The 21,032-nt window shown below is 36.5% G+C and overlaps 2 protein-coding genes across 2 annotated transcripts; one reads left to right on the forward strand and one right to left on the reverse strand.

The window, feature by feature from the left end:
* Positions 1-536: 536 nt before the first annotated feature.
* LOC116138128 (cytochrome P450 CYP736A12-like) lies at positions 537-1,250 on the forward strand. Its single transcript, XM_031423873.1, has one exon. It carries the CDS (start codon positions 537-539, stop codon positions 1,248-1,250), a length of 714 nt encoding a protein of 237 aa, XP_031279733.1.
* An 8,748-nt stretch (positions 1,251-9,998) lies between these two features.
* Positions 9,999-11,132, reverse strand: LOC116138136. The gene is made up of 3 exons (XM_031423881.1): positions 10,785-11,132; positions 10,509-10,703; positions 9,999-10,340 (listed from the first exon to the last, which is right to left on the reverse strand). Exons 1-3 carry the CDS (start codon positions 11,130-11,132, stop codon positions 9,999-10,001), a joined length of 885 nt encoding a protein of 294 aa, XP_031279741.1.
* Positions 11,133-21,032: the final 9,900 nt, after the last annotated feature.

Consider the following 21,032-nt stretch of genomic DNA (forward strand, 5'->3'; position numbering starts at 1 on the left):
ATAAATACAATCAAGGGTGTCTAACTTGGCATTTCACTAAAACTTGGGTGGAAATATGTCATTTACTCTTAACAAAAAATCAAAGCTAGTGATTAATTACCCCCCTTTAATCTGTATGTTAAAAATTTGATTATGTCTAGACCTAAGAATTACTAGAAAGGGAAAAATTAAAGTAGATAGTATTTTGTATTAAAATATGTCTAAACTTATCTTATAATGTTTATTATAATGAGTTAACCAACGATCACATTCTATACATAGCTAACCATTGAGTTCACTATCTGCAGCAGCTCTTCCTTTTGACGCTGTAGAATTTATAGGAAAAACATTGCATTATAATTATGTCTTTAACATGGACCTTAGTAGTAGTCTTTACTCTTTTCTTCTTTCTACAATAATTGAAATGGGCTAGAAGTACAAGGAGTAAAAGGTTTCCTCTAGGTCCAAGAGGGTTCCCAATTTTGGGAAGCCTTCATTTGATGGGGAAGTTTCCTCCCAGAGATTTTCATTAGCTTACCAAAAAATATGGCTCCATCATGTTCTTACGTTTGGGCTTGATTCCGACTATTGTTGTCTCATCACCTCACATTGCTGAACAGTTCCTGAAAACTCATGACCTAATTTTTGCCAGCAGGCCTCCTATTGATACTTTAAAGCACATGGCTTATGGTCAAAAGAACCTTGCCTTTTCTCCATATGGATCTTATTGGCGAACCATGCACAAGATTTGCATGCTGGAACTTCTAAGCAAAAATAAGATTAGTTTGAACCAAGATATTAGAAAAGAAGAGCTTGATCTCTTGATTAAGCACATAAAAGAGGCTGTTGGTACCGATGTTACTGTTGATCTAAGTGCCAAAGTCACATCTCTCAGTGTAGACCTAACTTGTAGAATGGTGTTTGGGAAGAAATATGCAGATGTAGATTTCAATGAGAGAGGATTCAACACTATGTTTCAAGAGGCCGTAAAATTGGCAGACATTAGTAACTTGAATGATTACATTCCTCAAATTGCTTCACTTGATCTACAGGGACTGACAAAGCGCACGAAAGTAGTTGCCAAGGTGTTTGACGACTTCTTTGAAAAGATTATTGATAAGCATGTTCAATCCAAGGATGAAAATATAACCAAAGACTTTGTTGGTATAATGCTGAGTTTCATGGGATTACAAGAAACTAAGGACAAAATCAAGCAAGAGCAAGTCAAAGCCATGCTCTTTGTAAGTGTTAGTGTTTTTGTCATCTTATGATCCATTGTGCAAACACTTCTAAATGTAACCACCTTCACAAGTGTGAGCACTTTTACCTATGTGTGTTGACAACGTTTTTGGCAGATTTTTTCGTCAAATCACACTTCACGTATTTGTTTTCACTTTTGGACAGAATTATTCCTTGATTGATTTTCTGTCTTATTCTTTACACTTGTCTCATGTTTATTCGTTGTGTAAGAAAAAAAAATATTTCTTTTGTCTATGGTCCCAAAAAAAATTTAAAAAAAAAAAAAAAAAAAAGTTAATGTTTAACTTTTTTGTCCCCCAACCTTTAACATGTTGATCACTTTATATTCTCCCGTTGTGTTTTGTTTTATGAGAAACTTGATTACATTGTTTTGCCTCTCTGAATATTCTCTGAGGTTCTTGTTTTGGTTAAGGTTTCTTATTATGCTTTGGTAGGCTTAAAATTACGCTCTTCACTTGTTCTTGTGTGATGACTTTGGAACTTGAGTCCATGTTGATGCTTGGATTGTGCAAGCTGCTGTCCCAAAGTTGATCCTATATTGTTGAAACTTGAAAGAAGCTCAAGTGCAACCTAGTGGTCTCGTGTGTGAAGCTTGCTATGGTGGCTTAAAGTTGAACCAAAGAAGATAGAATTGTCATGTAGAAAATAGGGAGTGATTTTGCAACTTTGGTTATCTTGCTTTGTATTTGAACTCATAAGTTTTTCATAGTGAATTTGCTTCCTCTAGACGTGGTCCCATGGATGTAAGCTTGATGTCGAACCATGTAAAAATAAGAGTGTTCTTTACTTGGTTTTATGTATGATTTAATTCAGTTATTCTCAACTCATTTGCACTAAATTGAACAAGCAACCCATTCCACATAAGTTTCAATCACTTGGTTACCCCTTTAAAACTTACATTTGGTAGCAGAGTAGGTTTTGAAAAATTATTTCAATTGATCCTTTCTTGTGTCTGGTTAAAGAGATCAGCTCGTTTTTTGCTCTGTGTGATCACCTCTTTTTGTGTGACCATATTTTTTGTTCTATCATTATTAGTTTCTTTGCGGAAGGTGGATCTACTTATAGACCACCATTGTTGGAGGGAACTAGTTTTTCCTTTTTTGAGACCTAGGATGAAAGCCTTCTTAAAATCTATTGATGAAAGGGCTTGGAAAGCTTGTGTCATTGGTAGGAAAGAACCACAAGTTGTAGGTGCAGAAGGTAGTAATAGGGGAAAGCCCCTTGATCAATGGACTAAAGCTGAGTTAGAAGAATCTAATTTCAACTCTAAATCTTTTCATGCACTCTGTAATGCTATCAGTATTGGCCAAATAAAAAACATAGCCAACTGTGAAATAACTAAAGATGCATGGGATAGACTCCAAGTTAAGAATGAAGGAACTAACACTGTCAAAAAGACCAGACTTAGGAGATTGATTACTAATTATGAAAATCTTTTTATGCATGATGATGAGTCTATCACTGATTTTCATGGTAGGTTATGTGATATCACGAATGAATGCTTTGCTTTGGGTAAAATCTATAATGATGCTGAACTTGTCAGAAAAGATTTGTGTTCTCTGCCCAGGAAAAACGGAAATTACTTTCCTAGACCTTCCCTAAAAGATAGACTCCAAAAACTGTCAATCCTTATCAAATATGGAAAACAGAACCCGTAATCCAGCTTGCACCAAGATTCTCACAATGTAAAAGAACTTTTCTGGGCTTGTTCACTTCATAAAAGTTGTATTGCCGGATGTGTAGATGAATTTAGGCTTTTGAATCACCTGCTTTCAATGTCTGAAGCTCCAGTTAGGCCCATTCAAAGACTCAATAGTCAGCCAGGAAATCCTTCCGCGAATAGGATCCAGGTCCGGTTTTGCAACAACTAATGATGTCCCAAAAAAACTCGGATTCTCGCCCATAATACCTTCCTGGAAAGCTTGATTTGTCTACTTTACTTTTTCTGAAGAACACTTTTGCAATCGAGATATCTGACTTCATGAAAAACCTGAAAAATGCAGCACTGGTCAGAATAACAAAAAATCTGGAATTTCCTAATCTTTTCTCAATTATTTCATAAAATCTATCCAAATATGCCAAACTTACAAAATAAACTCTAATCAACTCAACTAGGCATAAAACATAACAAAAAACATAATATGGAAGAAATAAAAATATATAAATTAAATTCCCCCACACTTAGCTTTTGCACGTCCTCGGGCAAACTAATTCAAACACTAAAAAAACTACACTCAAGTCATATCAAGAACACCATCATGATGCATAAGCAACAATATTTAATCCATGCATATTCATTCCTGACTTAGGAAGCAACAAAATAAAATAAAGTAGAGTTAAGGACATTCATCTCTCTTCATCATTTTCCACAATTACTCTCAATCAGTCAATGTGAACAAGGGAACTAATCACAACCAATTCATGCACAACTCACCTCTCAACTTTTTCCTCAACTGTTTCTCTTTACTACTACAAACTGGGTAGCAAACTAGGGATATTTTTTTATATTTTTCTATTTTGAAAAAAATGAGTGCATTTTATGCTCCATCTCATTTCAGGGTTGTGTTCATGAGTGAGTGTGTTTTACGCTCCATCTCGACCCATCACATACCTTTTTTTTTTTTTTTTAATTCCTATTTACTTAAACCCAAATTTAGGACTAGCTTAAGAGAAACAATTTTTCTTTTTTCTTTTTCTTTTTTTTAAGGGTTGTTATACACTCCTCAATCATGCTTCAGCACCAAGTTCGCTCAACTTATCAAGACATATTGTTTCAAAACTACAAAGATTCAACTATGATTAACTCTATTTTATGAAATATTGCTAACATCCTAAGTCAAAGAATATGCTCAATAACAAAGTCAAGTTACTATTCCATGCTCACTAGACGTTCAAGGACTACTTAAAGCATAAACCTTCTTAAAACAAATTCCTTTTTTTTTTTTTAAGTTAAAAAAAAAAAAAAAAAAAAAAAAAAAAAAAAAAAAAAAAACTAACATACACCTAAAGCCTGACTCTCCCCCACACTTAAAACTTACATGTCCCCAATGTAAAACCCCAAGTGTAGACCAGGCAATAAAACAAATAAAACAAAAAAAAATATGGCAAAATAAAAAAAAACTAAATTCAAAGGAAAAGAAAATCAAATCTGAATTCTTGGGTTGCCTCCTAAGCAGCGCCTCTAGTTAAAGTTGTTAGCCCGACTCTCTGCATCGTCTTCACTACTCAGGTATCGATTCCTCCAATCGCAGCTCCTCAATATTGCAAACTTGGAACCCTTCATAGTAAGGCTTAAGCCTATGTCCATTGACCTTAAACACCTTGTTTGTTTTCAAACTTTGGATTTCTACTGCACCATGATGAAAAACATTAGTCACAATAAAAGGTCCCACCCAACGAGAACGTAACTTACGTGGAAATAACTTCAGCCTTGAATGAAAAAGGACACTCTGTCCAACAGAAAAATTCTTCTTGTAGATCAACCTATCATGAAAGGCCTTAGTCTTTGCTTTGTAGATGTTTGAACTCTCGTAGGCGTCATTCCTCAACTCCTCAAGTTCTTGCAATTGCAAATTCCTGATATCACCAGCTTCCTTCATTTCCATATTACAATGCTTGATTGTCCAATAGGCCTTGTGCTTTAATTCTACTAGAAGATGACATGGCTTACCGAACACTAATCTGTATGGGGACATGCCAATCGGTGTCTTATATGTTGTTTTGTATGCCCATAATGCATTATCTAATCTCAAAGACCAGTCCTTCCTGTTTGGGTTCACTGTCTTTTCCAAAATTGACTTGATCTCTCTATTTGACACCTCAGCTTGGCCATTGGTTTGTGGGTGGTATGATGGGGAGACCTTGTGTGTGACATGGTATTTCTTAAGCAATGCCTCCATTGTCTTTTTGCAAAAATGAGTTCCCTTATCACTGATTATGGCCCTTGGTATCCCAAACCTGATAAAAATGTTAGTTTTAACAAAATCTGCAACAACCTTTGAAGTGTCAGTTCTAGTGGCTTTTGTCTCCACCCATTTGGAAACATAATCAACAGCTAAAATAATATAAACATTACCAAAGGAAATAGGAAATGGACACATAAATCAATGCCCCATACATCAAAAATTTCAATAATTAATATAAGAGATTTTGGCATTTGATCTCTACGAGAAATGTAGGCATCCTTGAACAATGATGGCCAATAAAAACTGCATTCCAATACCATACGAGCTGTCCTTTGTGGTCCAAAATGTCCTCCACATGCATAGGTATGACAGAAAGTTAGAATAGGAATAAATTCATGTTCAGGTACGCACCTTCTTATCACTTGGTCAGCACAATGCTTCCACAGATATGGATCGTCCCAAGCATAATACTTAGCATCACTCTTGATCTTATCCTTTTGAGCTCTAGTCAAATCCTTTGGCAACACGTTAGTAACTAAAAAATTTACAATATCTGCATACCATGGTGACACCATTGCAATGGAAAACAATTGCTCATCCGGAAATGTTTCTCGCAAAGAAAGCTCATCATTGTCACAAACCAAACGGCTAAGGTAATCTGCTACAACATTCTTTGCTCCCTTTTAATCTTTAATCTCCAAATCAAATTCCTGGAGTAGAAGAATCCATCTAATTAGCCTTGGTTTTGCTTCCTTTTTTGTGAGCAAGTACCTAAGAGTTGCATGATCAGAAAAAACAATGACTTTAGCACCCAACAAATATGACCGAAATTTTTCTAAAGCAAAAACAACAGATAAAAGTTCTTTTTCAGTCATAGAATAATTTAGCTGGGCGCCATTCAAGGTCTTGGATGCATAATAAATGACGTGACAAGCTCTGCCAACTCTTTGACCCAAGACAGCACCTAACGCATAGTTGCTCGCATCATGCATAATTTCGAAAGGTAAATCCCAATTAGGTGGTTGTATCATCGGTGCTGTTGTCAACAATGTTTTCAACTTGTCAAATGCCTCCTTGCACTGCTCATCAAACTGAAAATCCACATCTTTTTGTAACAATCTGCATAGGGGCAATGCGATTTTTGAAAAGTCCTTGATAAATCTCTGATAGAAACCTGCATGGCCAAGAAAAGATTGAACTTCCCGCACACTGGCGGGGTAAGGTAAAGCAGTAACCAAATCTATCTTAGACTTATCAACCTCTATTCCCTTGGATGAAACAATATGCCCCAAAACTATACCTTGCTCTACCATAAAATGACATTTTTCCCAGTTAAGTACAAGGTTAGTTTCCATGCATCTATCTAGAATTAGTGTAAGGTTATGTAAGCACTGATCAAACGAATCACCATAGACACTAAAATCATCCATAAAAACCTCTATAATTGACTCGACATATTCTGAAAAGATATTTACCATACATTGCTGAAATGTGGCTGGAGCATTGCAGAGACCAAATGGCATTTGGCGATAGGCGAAAGTACCAAATGGACATGTGAATGTCGTCTTCTCTTGATCCTCCAGCACTCTGAAAAACTGGTTATACCCTGAAAATCCATCAAGAAAATAGTAATAAAGATGACCAGCTAACCTCTCAAGCATTTGATCAATAAAGGGAAGTGGAAAATGATCTTTTCGAGTTGTTGAGTTCAACTTCCAGTAATCAATGCACACACGCCAACCTATCTAAACATGTGTAGGGACCACCTCATTGTCTTGATTTTTCACCACTATAACACCAGATTTCTTGGGGACCACTTGCACTGGACTTACCCACTTACTGTCTAATATCGGATAAATTACCCTAGCATCTAAAAGCTTTAAGATTTCTTTTTTCACCATATCCATCATTGGGGTATTTAATCTACATTGCACTTCCCATGTCAGTTTGGCACCTTTTTCAAGCAAATTCCGATGCATGCATATGGAAGGACTAATCCCCTTAATGTCAGCTATGGTCCAACCAATTGCTTCCTTGTGTTCCAGCAACATTCGAACCAGTTTCTCTTCTTGATTGGGTGTTAACTTCTTTGACACAATTATCGGCAATGTCTCATTTTCTCCCAAGTACACATACTTCAAATGGCTCGGTAATGGCTTTAACTCTAGTGTAGGAGCTTGCAATGTTAGGAAACGATCCATTGAGGCAGTGGAAAACAAAAATTAATAACAACTCAGATCGTTCCATAGAACCCAAAATCAGGGCATAGAAATTACAGTTTATGCAAAAACAAGAATCTGCAGAAAATTAATCTAGAGTTTAAGAAACCATACGCACGTTTGGAGGCTCCTCCAAGTTGTCTCTGAATATATTTAGCTACCGACCCAAGTGTAGGATCGAACCGACGTAGTGCACACAAAGACAATCGCAAGGAACTAAGGAGGGATTTGCTAGATCTTCCTTAGCCTTAAGAAACAAGAAGCAAAAATCAAAGAAAACTTTGATTCTTAGCAAAACTAAAATCTGGCATGGGATAGTGTTAAGGGGCTGGAGAGTTTTTCACTCAAATGAAAAAGTAATGAATGAATAAAATGAATTTCCTTCTTTTTCAAAGAAACCTTTTTCTTTTATAGTAAAATTTAATTGCCCTATTCCCATATGGAATAGGCTTGGGCTCCAACCCAAACACCCCATGTTTCCAAACACTCCCAATTAGATATTTATTTTATTTCATCATTATCTTAATTAAAAATCAATTAATATATATTTAATATATATATTAACATTTAACAATAATGATAATATATTTAAATATATGCTAACACATATTTAATTGTAATTTCACTTATTTAATTTTTCCAACAAATTAAATAAAGGCTACTACCTCAGCAAATTTAATTGCACTGTGAAATTATCAAAATACCCTTTCGCCTAAAAAGACGAAAATGCCCTTCTTACTTCTCGAGTCTTAAATTATCTTCTATGTGTGTGAACCACAGGCTCCTCATCATACCGGTTGTGTACAGTATCGCGATTAACACCAATTAATCGTCTCACTAATACACAGACCAAGATTGGCCTCTAGCAAGGCATCATGGCCACTCGATAGATTCGAATTCAGCAAAGTAGCTACCTGTCAACGATATAGTTATCGTACAATTCGATCCTTTTATCATCCGTTATCTCGACGAGACAAAGGCATAGAAATAGTGTCAACCTTCGGTTACTCTCGATATTATGTATTCAGTTTCTGAACCAATGACCTGTATTATAAACTAGATAGAACAACAACTCAATCCCATTGTGACCACAGTTTTAATGTCGTTGCCATATATTTAATTGTGCCATGAGATAACTTTCTCCCATACCCAGGAGTGATGAATCCTATGTCTATTTACCATAGTCTTGATACACTCCTTGATGCAGCAAATTACCACCGTATTGACAGCTCTGAAAAGAATTGCATTACGCTAATGTCAAACTACACCAATCGGTGCACAAGGCGCTTCGGTGATCTCAAGTCTAAGGATCACATGCACCACCATTTGTTAGAGGATTTGTTCCATAGACACTGGGTTACCATCCATATGAAATCCTCTATTAGGTCAGTCCAGTGAACTTGTTGCTGTGTATTAGCCTACACCAAACACCCATGTATTGCACCAGGTTGTCACCAAACAACCTTGACAAGTGAGATCAGTCACTACCTTTCGACAGGGTCATTCAACACTATGATAGCCTTACAATAATATCTATGCCCTTACTTAAGAATAATACTGGGGGTATGGACGTTTCTAGAATGGCCACCATATGTGCTCATAGGGTTCTCACTATCAAGATTTGAAACACTAGATACCCTCATCATGGTTCTACCATTCTAAGGACATATATCAATACATATTGCAGTACTAATGATTTACGCAATATAGAATAAAATGCCTTTTATTGATTAATGAACATTATTACAAAGAGTCAATTCTACAATAATTGATTGGCTCTAGGGCATCTACTCTAACATGAAAAACAGAAGGCAATAATTTCTGGTGAGAATCAGGCAGCTTTATAAAAGAAACTCCATACCTTTCTGGAATCAATTTTAAAGAATGTAAAGCCGCCACTGTCTCCTTCAATTCTTCACTGAGCTCTATCTCTCATTTCTCCTCTGATTCCACATGTTTGGTAAGGAAAACCTCTAACTCATCTGCATTATTTAGCTCAAACATCTCTTGTGCTATGGAATCAAAAGAATCAATAACATCAATCTCAAAAATAGACTGAACATCAGTTGGATATTTCATGGCATCAAAAATATTAAAACGAATTACTTCACCATCAAATTCCATCATAAGGGTACCGTCATGAACATCGATTTTTGTCCGAGCTACATTTAGGAATGGTCTTCCCAGTAAGATGGGTGCAGGGTCAGGAGAAGAAGAATCATCCATATCCAGAATGTAAAAATCAGCAGGAAACACTAACTCATTGACCTGCACAAGAACATCTTCAACTACCCCTTCAGGGTATGCATTAGTGCGATCAACCAATTGGATAATAACACCAGTATCTTTCACAAGACCTAGATTTAATGAAACATAAATAGATCGTGGCATAACAGTAATTGAAGCTCCTAAATCTAGCATAGCTCTCTCAATTCTGGTGTTACCTAACTTACAAGGAATTGTAAACATACCTAGATCCTTGCACTTGGGAGGAAGTTTTCTTTGGAAAACTGCTGACACATTTTCTCCCATTATTATCTTCTCATCACCGTTTAACTTCCGCTTATTGGTGCATAGCTCCTTAAGAAATTTTGCATACTTGGCATTTGCTTAATTGCATCCAACAGAGGTATATTCACTTCAACCTTGCGAAACGTCTCCAAAATTTCTTTTTCTCTTCTTCCTTTAACTTTGCGAATCTGCTAGGAAAAGGTGAAGTATTAGACTGAAGTTGAATTGAAGGGTTAGGAATTACATTTGATTCAGTTGTAGCCTCTTCTTTCTCAATTTCATCTTCAATTTCTGCTTCCTTTGCTACACTTGGAATGTTCAACTTTGGTTCTTCCACTTTCTTGCCACTTCTTAGCGTCACTGCATTCACATTTTCCTTTGGATTCACCACTGTTTGAGAAGGCAAATTCCCTCCAACTTGAGCTTCTAAACGACTTATAGTAGTTGCCATTTGACCCATCTGATTCTACAGACATTGAATACTAGATCTTTTATCTTGTTGAAACTATTTGGTATTCAAAGTAAGGAACTTAACCATATCTTCTAGGGATGAGTTCGAATTTTGTGAGGCCGGTTGCTTTGGTTGAAAACCTTGTTGTTGTCTATTCTGGAAGAAATTTTGTCCAACTCCTACTTGTCTATTTCCTCCATAATTGAAATTCGATTGATCCCTCCAACCTGGATTGTACATGTTGGAGTAAGGATCATACTGCCTCAGTGGTCTAGGAAAGTTTCCTACTGTATTGACCTGCTTAGCCCCTTCCTCTTGAAGTGTTGGGCATATGTTTGTTTGGTGTCCCATTGTGGAACATATCCTATAAGCTTTTACCTGTTGTGCATTCCCTACAGCCAATTGTCTAACAAGAAAGGTAAGATCAGATAATTATTGTTCAATGGAAGATGTAATTACCTCATTTACCCTTTTGGGTTGTGCATCGTGTCTTGTACCAAACTGTTGGGAGTTGGCAGCCATGTTTGAGATTAATTGTTTGGCAGCTTCAGGAGTGTTATCCACCAACGCACCTCCACTTGCTACATCTATCATGTTTCTTTCCATAGGCAGCAATCCTTCATAGAGATATTGAATTAACAATTGATCACTTATCTGGTGGTGAGGACAGCTTGCAAATAGCTTCTTGAATCGCTCCCAATAGTCATACAATGTCTCTCCATTATATTGCCTTATACCACATATCTCCTTCCTGATAGTGGCAGCTCTGGATGCTGGGAAATATCTTTCTAAAAACAGCCTTTTCATCTCATTCCATGTTGTGACTGTCTCCGATGGTAGATAATAGAGCCAATCCTTTGCATCATCCTCCAATGAAAAAGGAAAAGCTCGCAACTTAATCTACTCCTCTGTCACCCCTGTCGGTTTCATGCTTGAACAGACAACGTGGAACTCTTTTAGATGTTTATTTGGATCTTCACTTGCACAACCACGAAATGTAGGCAACAAGTGAATTAGACCAGACTTCAGTTCAAAAGCAACATCTAAAGTAGGGTACTGAATACACAAAGGCTGTTGATTAAAATTAGGGGCAGCCAGCTCCTTTAATGTTTTGCTAGCGGCGGCCATCTCTTCGTCTTTTTTTGAACCTGGATCACTGGATGAACTGTGGGATGTTGAACCAAAGGCTATATTGAGACTAGGAGATGAAGAACTTGCTTGACGTGCCTCTTTTCGTAACTTTCGTAAACTGCATTCGATTTCTGGATCAAATTCCAACTCTCCTATAGAATTGGATCGAGTCATAAACCACTAAAATTACCAAATTAAGCCTAAATAACTAAAAACTAATAATAATAAAAAACAATTCTCTTGATAAAAACTAAAATTGGCCAAAATCACTATTAAATGATCGAATTTTACGATGAGAGGGTGGGGCTAGAACGTTTCTAGTCTTGCTCAGAATTTCATTTACTTTGAAACAGGTACTCGTAACGCTCCTAATTCAACCAAAATTTGTCTTATGAATAGTATACTATTCATGAACAGGACTACTGCTCAATTTTTTTTTTCTTTTTTTTTTTTTCAAGAATCTTAAAAAAAAAAACACACAATTGAATAATTGAACAGAATGAAAAACACAACTAAACTAAACATTGATTAAATGAAATAACAAAAGAACATAGAACATAAAAAAAATCGACAAAGAACATTCCCCGGCAATGGCGCCAAAATATGGTAGCGTGCCAAATGCTCCAAATTAATAACCTTCCTAACCTAACTACTGAATGGCATATAGGATAAGCAAGGGTCGATCCCACAGGGAATGATTCGATTAAATCCTATGTTCTAACCACTAACCACAACGAAAACAATAGTAAAATAAAATAAAATCCTAAACAGTAAACATGACAACAAAATAAAGAAAGGGGTTGTAGACAATGCAATCTAAAGTGAAACAAATAAATCTCCAATGGTAGAAAATATTAGATTAAAAACAACTAGTCCTCGGTTCAGGATCTACCTAAACATGCATTGGATATGAACTAATTGTAACATTATTCTATCTCGTTATTATGGAATTATTGACACTAGGAAACAACAAGCTCTGTTACCCAAATTTTCCCTTAATTGTCACTACTGAATTAAGCTCTTCAATTAGATCCTAACCCTTGAACAACCTAGAATAAGCTCTCTAAGTTTAATTCAATGGCAGCCTTAAGAGTTAGGAAAATAGATCAATCCAATCAACAATCACACAAGATCAGATTATTTAACTTAGGTTATGTTATTCAAGGTAACAGATTGAAAACTTGTCCATAATCATCTATCATTATGTGTTACTTACTTAATAGAAAGAGGACGATTACGTATCACAATTTCTAATTCTAACAGATGAAATTCTGATTAAACAATTTAGCAGGTCATTACTAAATCACCCAAACAAAATCATAAACAATTAAAACAGAATAACATAAACAATTCCAATAAGAACGAGATTAAGAGCAATGTTACTAAAGTTAAGTTACACCAATGACATGAATTCAGGCTTCAAAATCCCCTTAAACTAAAGAAGAAAGATCAGTCGCACATCTTGATGTAGAAGGTAAAAAACTTCGAAAAAACTCTACTGCCGTTCTCCCCTGTTTAACCTAACAACTCATGAATAAATAACATGTTTTTTTTCCTCAATTCTATCCTAGGAAAAACAAAAATTACTTTCGTAGACCTTTCCTAAAAGATAGACTCCCAAAACTGTCAATCCTTATCAGATATGGAAAACAGAACCCGTAATCCAGCTTGCACTAGGAGTCTCACAATGTAAAAGAACTTTTCTGGGCTTGGTCACTTCATAAAAGTTGTAGTCCTGCATGTGTATATGAATTTGGGCTATTGAATCACTTGCTTTCGATATCTAAAGCTCCAGTTAGGCCCATTTGAAGACTCAATACTCAGCCAAGAAATCCTTCCATGAATAGGATTCCAGGTCCGGTTTTACAACAACTAATGATATCTCAAACAAACTCAGATTCGCACCCGTAATACCTTCTTGGAAAGTTTGATTTGTCTACTTTACTGTTTCTAAAGAACACTTTTGCAATCGAGAAATCTGACTCCATGAAAAACTGAAAAACGCAGCACTGGTCAGAATAACAAAAAATCTGGAACTTCCTAATCTTTTATCAATTATTTCATAAAATCTATCCAAATATGTCAAACTTACAAAAAAAAAAAAAAAAAAAAACTCTAATCAACTCAACTAGGCATAAAACATAACAAAAATCATAATATGGAAGGAATAAAAATATATAAACTATACTCTTATCATGGGACTAGACAGGATGGTTGAAGAATCAGATTTGGAGAACCTGTAATACTTAGACATGGTTGTGAGAAACCTTGACGCTCCATCTTGTATCACCTCTAATCCCTTATGAATCCACGAAAGATTCCATTGTAGATGGCTATCACATACGGAAAAATTCACACGTTTTTTGTAAATGTATGGACAATCGGAAGAGATCCTGACTGATCCTAAGAATTTTTTTCCCTAAAAGGTTTGTTGGGAATGATTTCGTTCTTCGTGGCCGCCACTTTCAGCTTTCTCATTCGGCTCTGGCCGAAGAATCTACCCTGGAATGTAATTGGGACTCATAGTATTAAAGCTAGTGCTAGCACAACTTGTGCATTGCTTTGATTAGGAGCTTCCAAATGGGATGTTGCCAAGTGAATTAGACATGACTGAGGAGTTTGTTCTTGCAATGTATAGAACAAATAAACTTGTGGGTATTCCTACTTACCATCTGGACAAATATTAATTTGACCTGTGTAATTTTTGATATTGTCCTCGCTCCTCAATCATGCATATCAGAATTTGCATTATGCTGAATAATTTCTTTTGTACGGTAATAAATGGCATTTCAGAACTAACTAGCATTCTAGCCACAATATTATTTCTATTTACAAATAAGGATTTTCATTATCTTTATTTTATCATTTTTCTTCTTGTATTTAAATAAGAGTGAACCCCAGATTGTAAAATTGTACTCTTTGTCCATGGACGCTTGACATGCAAGGGCCACATGGTTGGTTTATTGGTTTTACCAAAATCTTTGGGAAGAATAATTTCTCCTTTATCACATTTAATACAGTCAGAAGTCCATGTTTCAGTGGAAAGAAATGAGGTTCAACATGAACACAGCTTATGCAAAAAAATTGTAACTAACAATATTGACATGTGTTGATACAGTGATACCTTGCTAGAAATGCATCAACACTATAGGTTTCAATTGGAACTTTTTGGAGCATGTTGAAGTTAGTTTGCTGCAGTTGGTCTAACATGCATTGCTGCATCTTTTTGGTGCATTGTAGTTGAATGGCTTAAGTGTAATTAAGTCAGTAATATGATGTATTTTGAGTATGGATTATTGGTTGTTAAAATTTAAATTCAAATTTGTATATGTCTGCTATAGTTGTTGTAATAGTGGATAGTTGTTATGCTGCTGTATATATTGTCCAGTTTGAATGAAAGAATTAGACTTTTTGCACATAAGTTTTGTTACTCTTTTTCTTTCCTTTGTATTCTCCGGCCTAGAACCATCAAATGGTATCAAAGCCACCCACAAAAATCTGAAACTTATTGCATCCAACCATCAACCACAACTCACCTTCCATATTCAGCTAAAATCAACCTGCATCCACTCACTTTCTTTCTACGACAGACACAAAAACTGAGACATGGCAACTCAATCTACTTTGATGGCACCATCGGTGTTTAATGGGGAACATTACCACATATTAGCTATTAGGATGAAGGCCTTCCTCCAGGGTCAAGGGCTGTGGCAGTATGTGGAAGAAAACAAGCAGCCACCTCCCATTAGGACAAAATCCTACCTTGAATCAAATGAGACTGCATGAGGAAGAAACAACCAAGGCACCAAGAGCTCTCTCTCACATTCATGTAGCAGTGACTGACCTTGTATTCATAAGGATCATGGCATATGAGACTCTAAAGGAAGCATGGGACAAGCTAAGAGAAGAGTACATGGGCAACACCACAATAAGGAACATGTAGGTGCTTAATCTAAGGAGAGAATTTGAGATGTAGAGGATGCAGGAATCATAGAAAGTCAAGGATTATGTTGACAGATTTATAAGTGTTGTCAACAAAATAAGGCTGTTGGGAGTGGAGTTGACAGATAGAAGAGTGGTGGAAAAGGTCTTGGTGAGCTTGCTGGAGAGATTTGAGTCTAAAATCTCTTCCCTTGAGGACTCTAAGGACATGACTCACATCACTTTGACTGAACTTGTTCATGCTCTCCAAGTTCAAGAACAAAGAAGACTCTTGAGGCAAGAAGACACAAGTGAGGGAGCAATGGTAGCAAACCAAAAAGGCAAGCCTAAGAAGGACAAAATATGAGGTATGCTAGGGATAAAAAAGGGAAAGAAAGGAGTAGCAATCAATGGGAGAAATCAGGAGGAGTGAAGGAGTATCCTGCTTGTACTCACTGCAAAAAGAAGGGACATTCGGAAAGGAGGTGCTGGTATAGACCAGGGATACAATGCAAAGGCTGCAAACAATTTGGACACATAGAGAAGGTTTACAGGAACAAGGGAAGCTAGCGAACACAGCAAGCTCCGGTTGGAGAAGATCAGCACCAATGCCAGGAGGCTAAACAACTCTTTGTGGCCTCCTGTTACATAGCACAAACTAGCAATGAAGCTTGGCTAATTGACAATGGCTACACCAACCATATGGCTGCAGACCTGCAAAGTTTCATCAACCTGGACAACTCATATTATTCCAGAGTTAAAATAGGAAATGGTGATTTTGTGGAGGTCAAAGACATAGGAGATGTGGTTGTCCAAACTTTGCCAGGTACCAAAATTATTCCTCATGTCTTGTATGTGCCTAAGATTAGTCAAAACTTGTTAAGTGTTAGGCAAATGTTAGAGAAAGGTTACTTTGTACATTTTCAAAACCAGGCATGCATCATAGTAGACCCTGAAGGAAATGAATTAATGTGTGTAAAAATGTAGGGAAAAAGCTTCCCGGTTGAGTGGAAAAATTCCAGCAACTTAGCCTTATCATCTAGGCTGGAAGAGTCTAAAATCTAGCACAAGAGACTTGGCCACTTTCACTACAATGGCCTCAAAGAGTTAAAGAACAAAAATATGGTCCTAGACCTACCTAAGATTGAAGAGAAGAGAAGCCTCTATAGTGCTTGCCAACTTGGTAAGTTAAGTAGGCCAACCTTTCCCTCGGATCAGACCTGGAGAGCAACAACAAAACTCCAGCTGATCCATACTGATGTTTGTGGCCTTATGCAGACTGAATCCATGAGTGGGAACAGGTATTTTGTGCTCTTCATAGATGACTTCACGCATATGACATAGGTATACTTCTTGAAGTAGAAAATTTAAGTACCTACTGTATTCAGAAAGTTCAAACTGCTGGTGGAGAATCAAGCTGGAACAATGATTAAATCTATAAGAAGTGATAATGGAACATAATATACATCAAAAAAATTATGTTCAATCTATCAAGAGGCTGGAATTAGGCACCAGTTCACTACATGTTACAGCCCACAACAGAATGGGGTCAGTGAAAGAAGAAATAGAACCATCATGGAAATGGCAAGGTGTATGATGGTAGAGAAGCAGCTTCCTAAAAGGTTCTGGGTTGAGGCTGTCAATACAGGAGTCTATCTCTTGAACAGATTGCCAACTAAGGTAGTCAAGGGCTAAACTCCAGTTGAGGCCTGGAATGGAATTAAACTAGCAGTGAGCCACTTGAAGGTATTTGGGAGTGTATGCTATATTATGATTCCAACAGGGAAAAGAACAAAGCTTGATGATAAAGATGAGGTTGGTATATTCATAGGCCTTAGCAGCCAATCCAAAGGGTACAGAGTATACATCCCTGAGTCAAAGAAAATTGTGATAACAAGGGATGTAAAAGTAGATGAAAATGTAGTGTGGAATTGGGAGAATAATAATATTGATATTGACTGCAAGCTGTAGCAGGCAACTGAGAATTTGATTGAAGAAGCTGAAGCTGAAGAGGATGAAGAGCCTTCGATTAGAAGGACTAGAACCTTGGCTGATGTATATGCAAGGTGTAATGTCGCAATGCTTGAACCAAAAAATTACGCAGAAGCTATTGAGTCAGAAGCTTGGAGGAATGCAATGCAGGAGGAGATATCTATGATAGAGAAAAATAATACCTGGAGGCTTGTTGATAGACCTTGAAATAGGAAAATAATCCAAGTAAAATGGATTTACAAGCTAAAGATTAATCCTGATGGTTCAATCTATAAACACAAGGCAATACTTGTGGCTAAACGCTTTGCACAACAGTAAGGGGTGGACTACTTTGACACATTTGCTCCGGTGGCAAGACATGACACTATCAGATTACTCCTTGCTATGGCAACCTAATTTGGTTGGAAAATCTTCCAACTTGATGTTAAGTCAGCATTTCTAAATGGCTACTTGAGTGAGGAAATCTTTGTAGTACAACTTGAAGGTTATCAAGTGAAGGGTGAAGAAGACAAAGTGTATTTGCTGAATAAGGCCTTGTATGGCCTAAAGCAGGCACCTAGACCTGGTACAGCTGCATAAATGGTCACCTAAGCAGCTTAGGATATGTTAGAAGTCCTAATGAGCATACACTTTATGTTAACGAAGCTAAGGTGAATTGATTGTGATATCTTTGTACATGGATGATCTGCTGATTACAGGGAACAATGCAGATCAGTTGAGTCAGTTTAAGAAGTCCATGCAATTTGAATTTGAGATGATAGATTTGGGGGAGATGACATACTTTCTTGGTATGGAGATTGTTTAGTCCAACAATGGGATTTTTGTGTGCCAAGAAAGGTATGAAAATGAGGTACTTATAAAGTTTGGCATGGAAAATTCCAAACTTGCAGACAGTCCATTGGTTCCTAATTTGAAGCAGAGTAAGAATGGTGGTGAAAAGAGAGCGGATGAGGGACTGTTTAGAAGTCTAGTTGAATGCCCGTTGTACCTAATAGCCATATGACAAGACCTTATGTTTGCTGCAAGTTATCTCTCTAGTTTCATGAGTTGTCCAAGTGAATTGCATTACAGGGCAACCAAGAGAGTGTTAAGATACGTGAAAGGGACCTCCAGGCTTGACATTTGGTTCAGAAGGTCTAAAAATCTGGTCTTGCTGGGCTATACTGATATTGATTGGAGAGGATCACTTGATGACATGAAAAACACCTCAGGTTATGTGTTATACATCAACTCTGGTGCAATTAGCTGGCTATCAAAGAAGCAGGATACTGTGGCATAGTCCACAGCAGAGGCAGAATATATTTCTGCAGCAGCAGTTGTGAACCAAGCTATTTGGCTTAGGAAAGTCTTGGCATATTTGAAGCAGAATCAAGGAAGTCTAACTCCAATTTTGTGTGACAACTAGTCTACTATTGCCATGGCCAAAAATCCAGTTATTCACAGCAAGACCAAGCACATTAAGATAAAGTTTCATGTTGTAAGGGAAGTTGAATACAATGGAGAAGTTACTTTAATTCACTGCCAGAGTGAAGACCAAACTGCAGACATTATGACTAAAGCATTGCCTAAAGCCAAGTTTGAAGAACCTAGACTCAAACTTGGTGTTTCCAACAAAGGTATCAAGGAGGAGTGTTGATACAGAGATATCTTGCTAGAAATGCATCAACATTATAGGTTTAAGTTGGAACTTTTTGGAACATGTTGAAGTTAGTTTGCTGAAGTTGGTCTAACATGCATGGCTACATCTCTTTGGTGTATTGTAGTTGAATGGCTTAAGTATAATTAAGTCAGTAATATGATGTATTTTGAGTATGGATTATTGGTTGTTAAAATTTAAATTCAAATTTGTACATGTCTGCTGTAGTTGTTATACCAGTGGATAGTTGTTATGCTGCTGTATATATTGTCCAGTTTGGATGAAAGAATTAGACTTTTTGCACATAAGTTTTGTTACTCTTTTTCTTTCCTTTGCATTCTCCGCCCTAGAACCATCAACATGGCAGAACTGGTAAGCATTGGGTAATGCAAACAGGCCAAAAACCATGAAATATCTAGTTACTTACATTACAAGTAGATAGGTCATGAACTTAATGCCATTCTAGTTAACAACACATAACTTACATTGCAGTTACTTCTCTCAAATATACAAAACTTTTTTAGGCAAAATATGTGTATATATAGCCTTATTAATGCATCAAATTAGCAAGTTTTGTCTGTAGATTTTCTTTCTCTAACTTCATATATTTCCTCAATTGCTTCATTTAGTTAGTAATTGTTAATAAAATAAGTCTTTAAACCCCCTTGTAACTACAGAAGACTGTTTTGTCTTCCTCTTTGTTCCACTACCATAAGATTTGTTCCATTTCAACCAAAGATGAAGTCCTTTGCAGCAGTTTTAGTCCTCTTCATCTTCTTTATCTCCTTCCATCAAGGTAAATATTTATTAGAGCTAAAAAGTCAGTCTTCTCTATATCCACGTTAGATGTGAGATACATCTATATATCTACATCTCACTTGATTTAGATTAAAATTTTAAGTCAAATGATTACTTTACAAGAAACGCGTAAAATGTTAACTCTCTTCTCATAGGTATTAGAATTTAGAACCCATATTCAAGTTGTAAGTTTATCTTGAAAAGCAATGGGTAAATGAGAAGTTTCTCTTGATTTTAATAGGTGAAAGCTACAAGTGGTGGCACATATGCAAGATTGAGAATGCAATAGGTTCACCTTCTCCATGCAAGCAACCAGAATGTTACCTGTTGATGCTTGATTTTGACACCAACGACTCGCACGTGCAAAGTGCTAAGAGAGTCTTAGAAATTACATGTGAATGATTTATGAGAAGCTGAGATGATATATGTTTGTAGAAAAATAAATAAAGGATTGACAAGAGAGGTTTTTATAGTGGTTCGGATGCTTAAAGCAAATCTTACATCCACTGTTATCTTATTATTCTTTGGTTATGTCTATGATATTGCTTGTAAGGTATAGAAAGATGAAGAAATATTTTGTTTACAGAGAAAAAATAATGGTTGAAGCTCTCATTTATGTCTAGCTCTCATATGCCCAGCCCCCTCTTTTTGTGAAGAGATGTGCCTATTTATACACCTTTGAGATCAATGTAATGAGTGCTTTTGCAAGTTGCCTTGACACATGGAGAGCTCTCATTCGTCCTTATCTTAAAATGAGATAGGGTTGGCATAAAATATCTTTGAGGTGGTATGGACTTGCTAGCTAGTACACTTTGTCTTTTAGAAACTTGTTGAGCTAACATCAGTGTGATTTTTTAGGCATAACATTACCAATTTTGCATTCGTTTTTACCAGAAAATAACAGTTTGGGGTTCATGTAGCAGCAGCAAAATCTGCAGGTGCTTTCATCTTTGCTACAAAGATACTCATCCTCCTCAAGATACCAAGGCAGAAAAGCTTCCTCGTCAGCCTTAAATATTGGAGTTCAAAATAATTAAAAAAAAGAGTTTAAGGACGCTTTTATTATAAGTTTATAACTACCTCCATAAATTTTTTGCTCATGCTAGAGCACTTAAACACCTATAATAAGTTAATAACTCACGGATATGGCCATCCTTGTGAGATGATTTCACCAAATCATCATTATAATGTGATGATATCGTCCAATTAAAAGCAGCCTGCATTCACAT

The sequence above is a fragment of the Pistacia vera genome, unplaced genomic scaffold (genome assembly GCF_008641045.1).
Source record: "Pistacia vera cultivar Batoury unplaced genomic scaffold, PisVer_v2 Contig338, whole genome shotgun sequence".
NCBI classification, from domain to species: domain Eukaryota; kingdom Viridiplantae; phylum Streptophyta; class Magnoliopsida; order Sapindales; family Anacardiaceae; genus Pistacia; species Pistacia vera.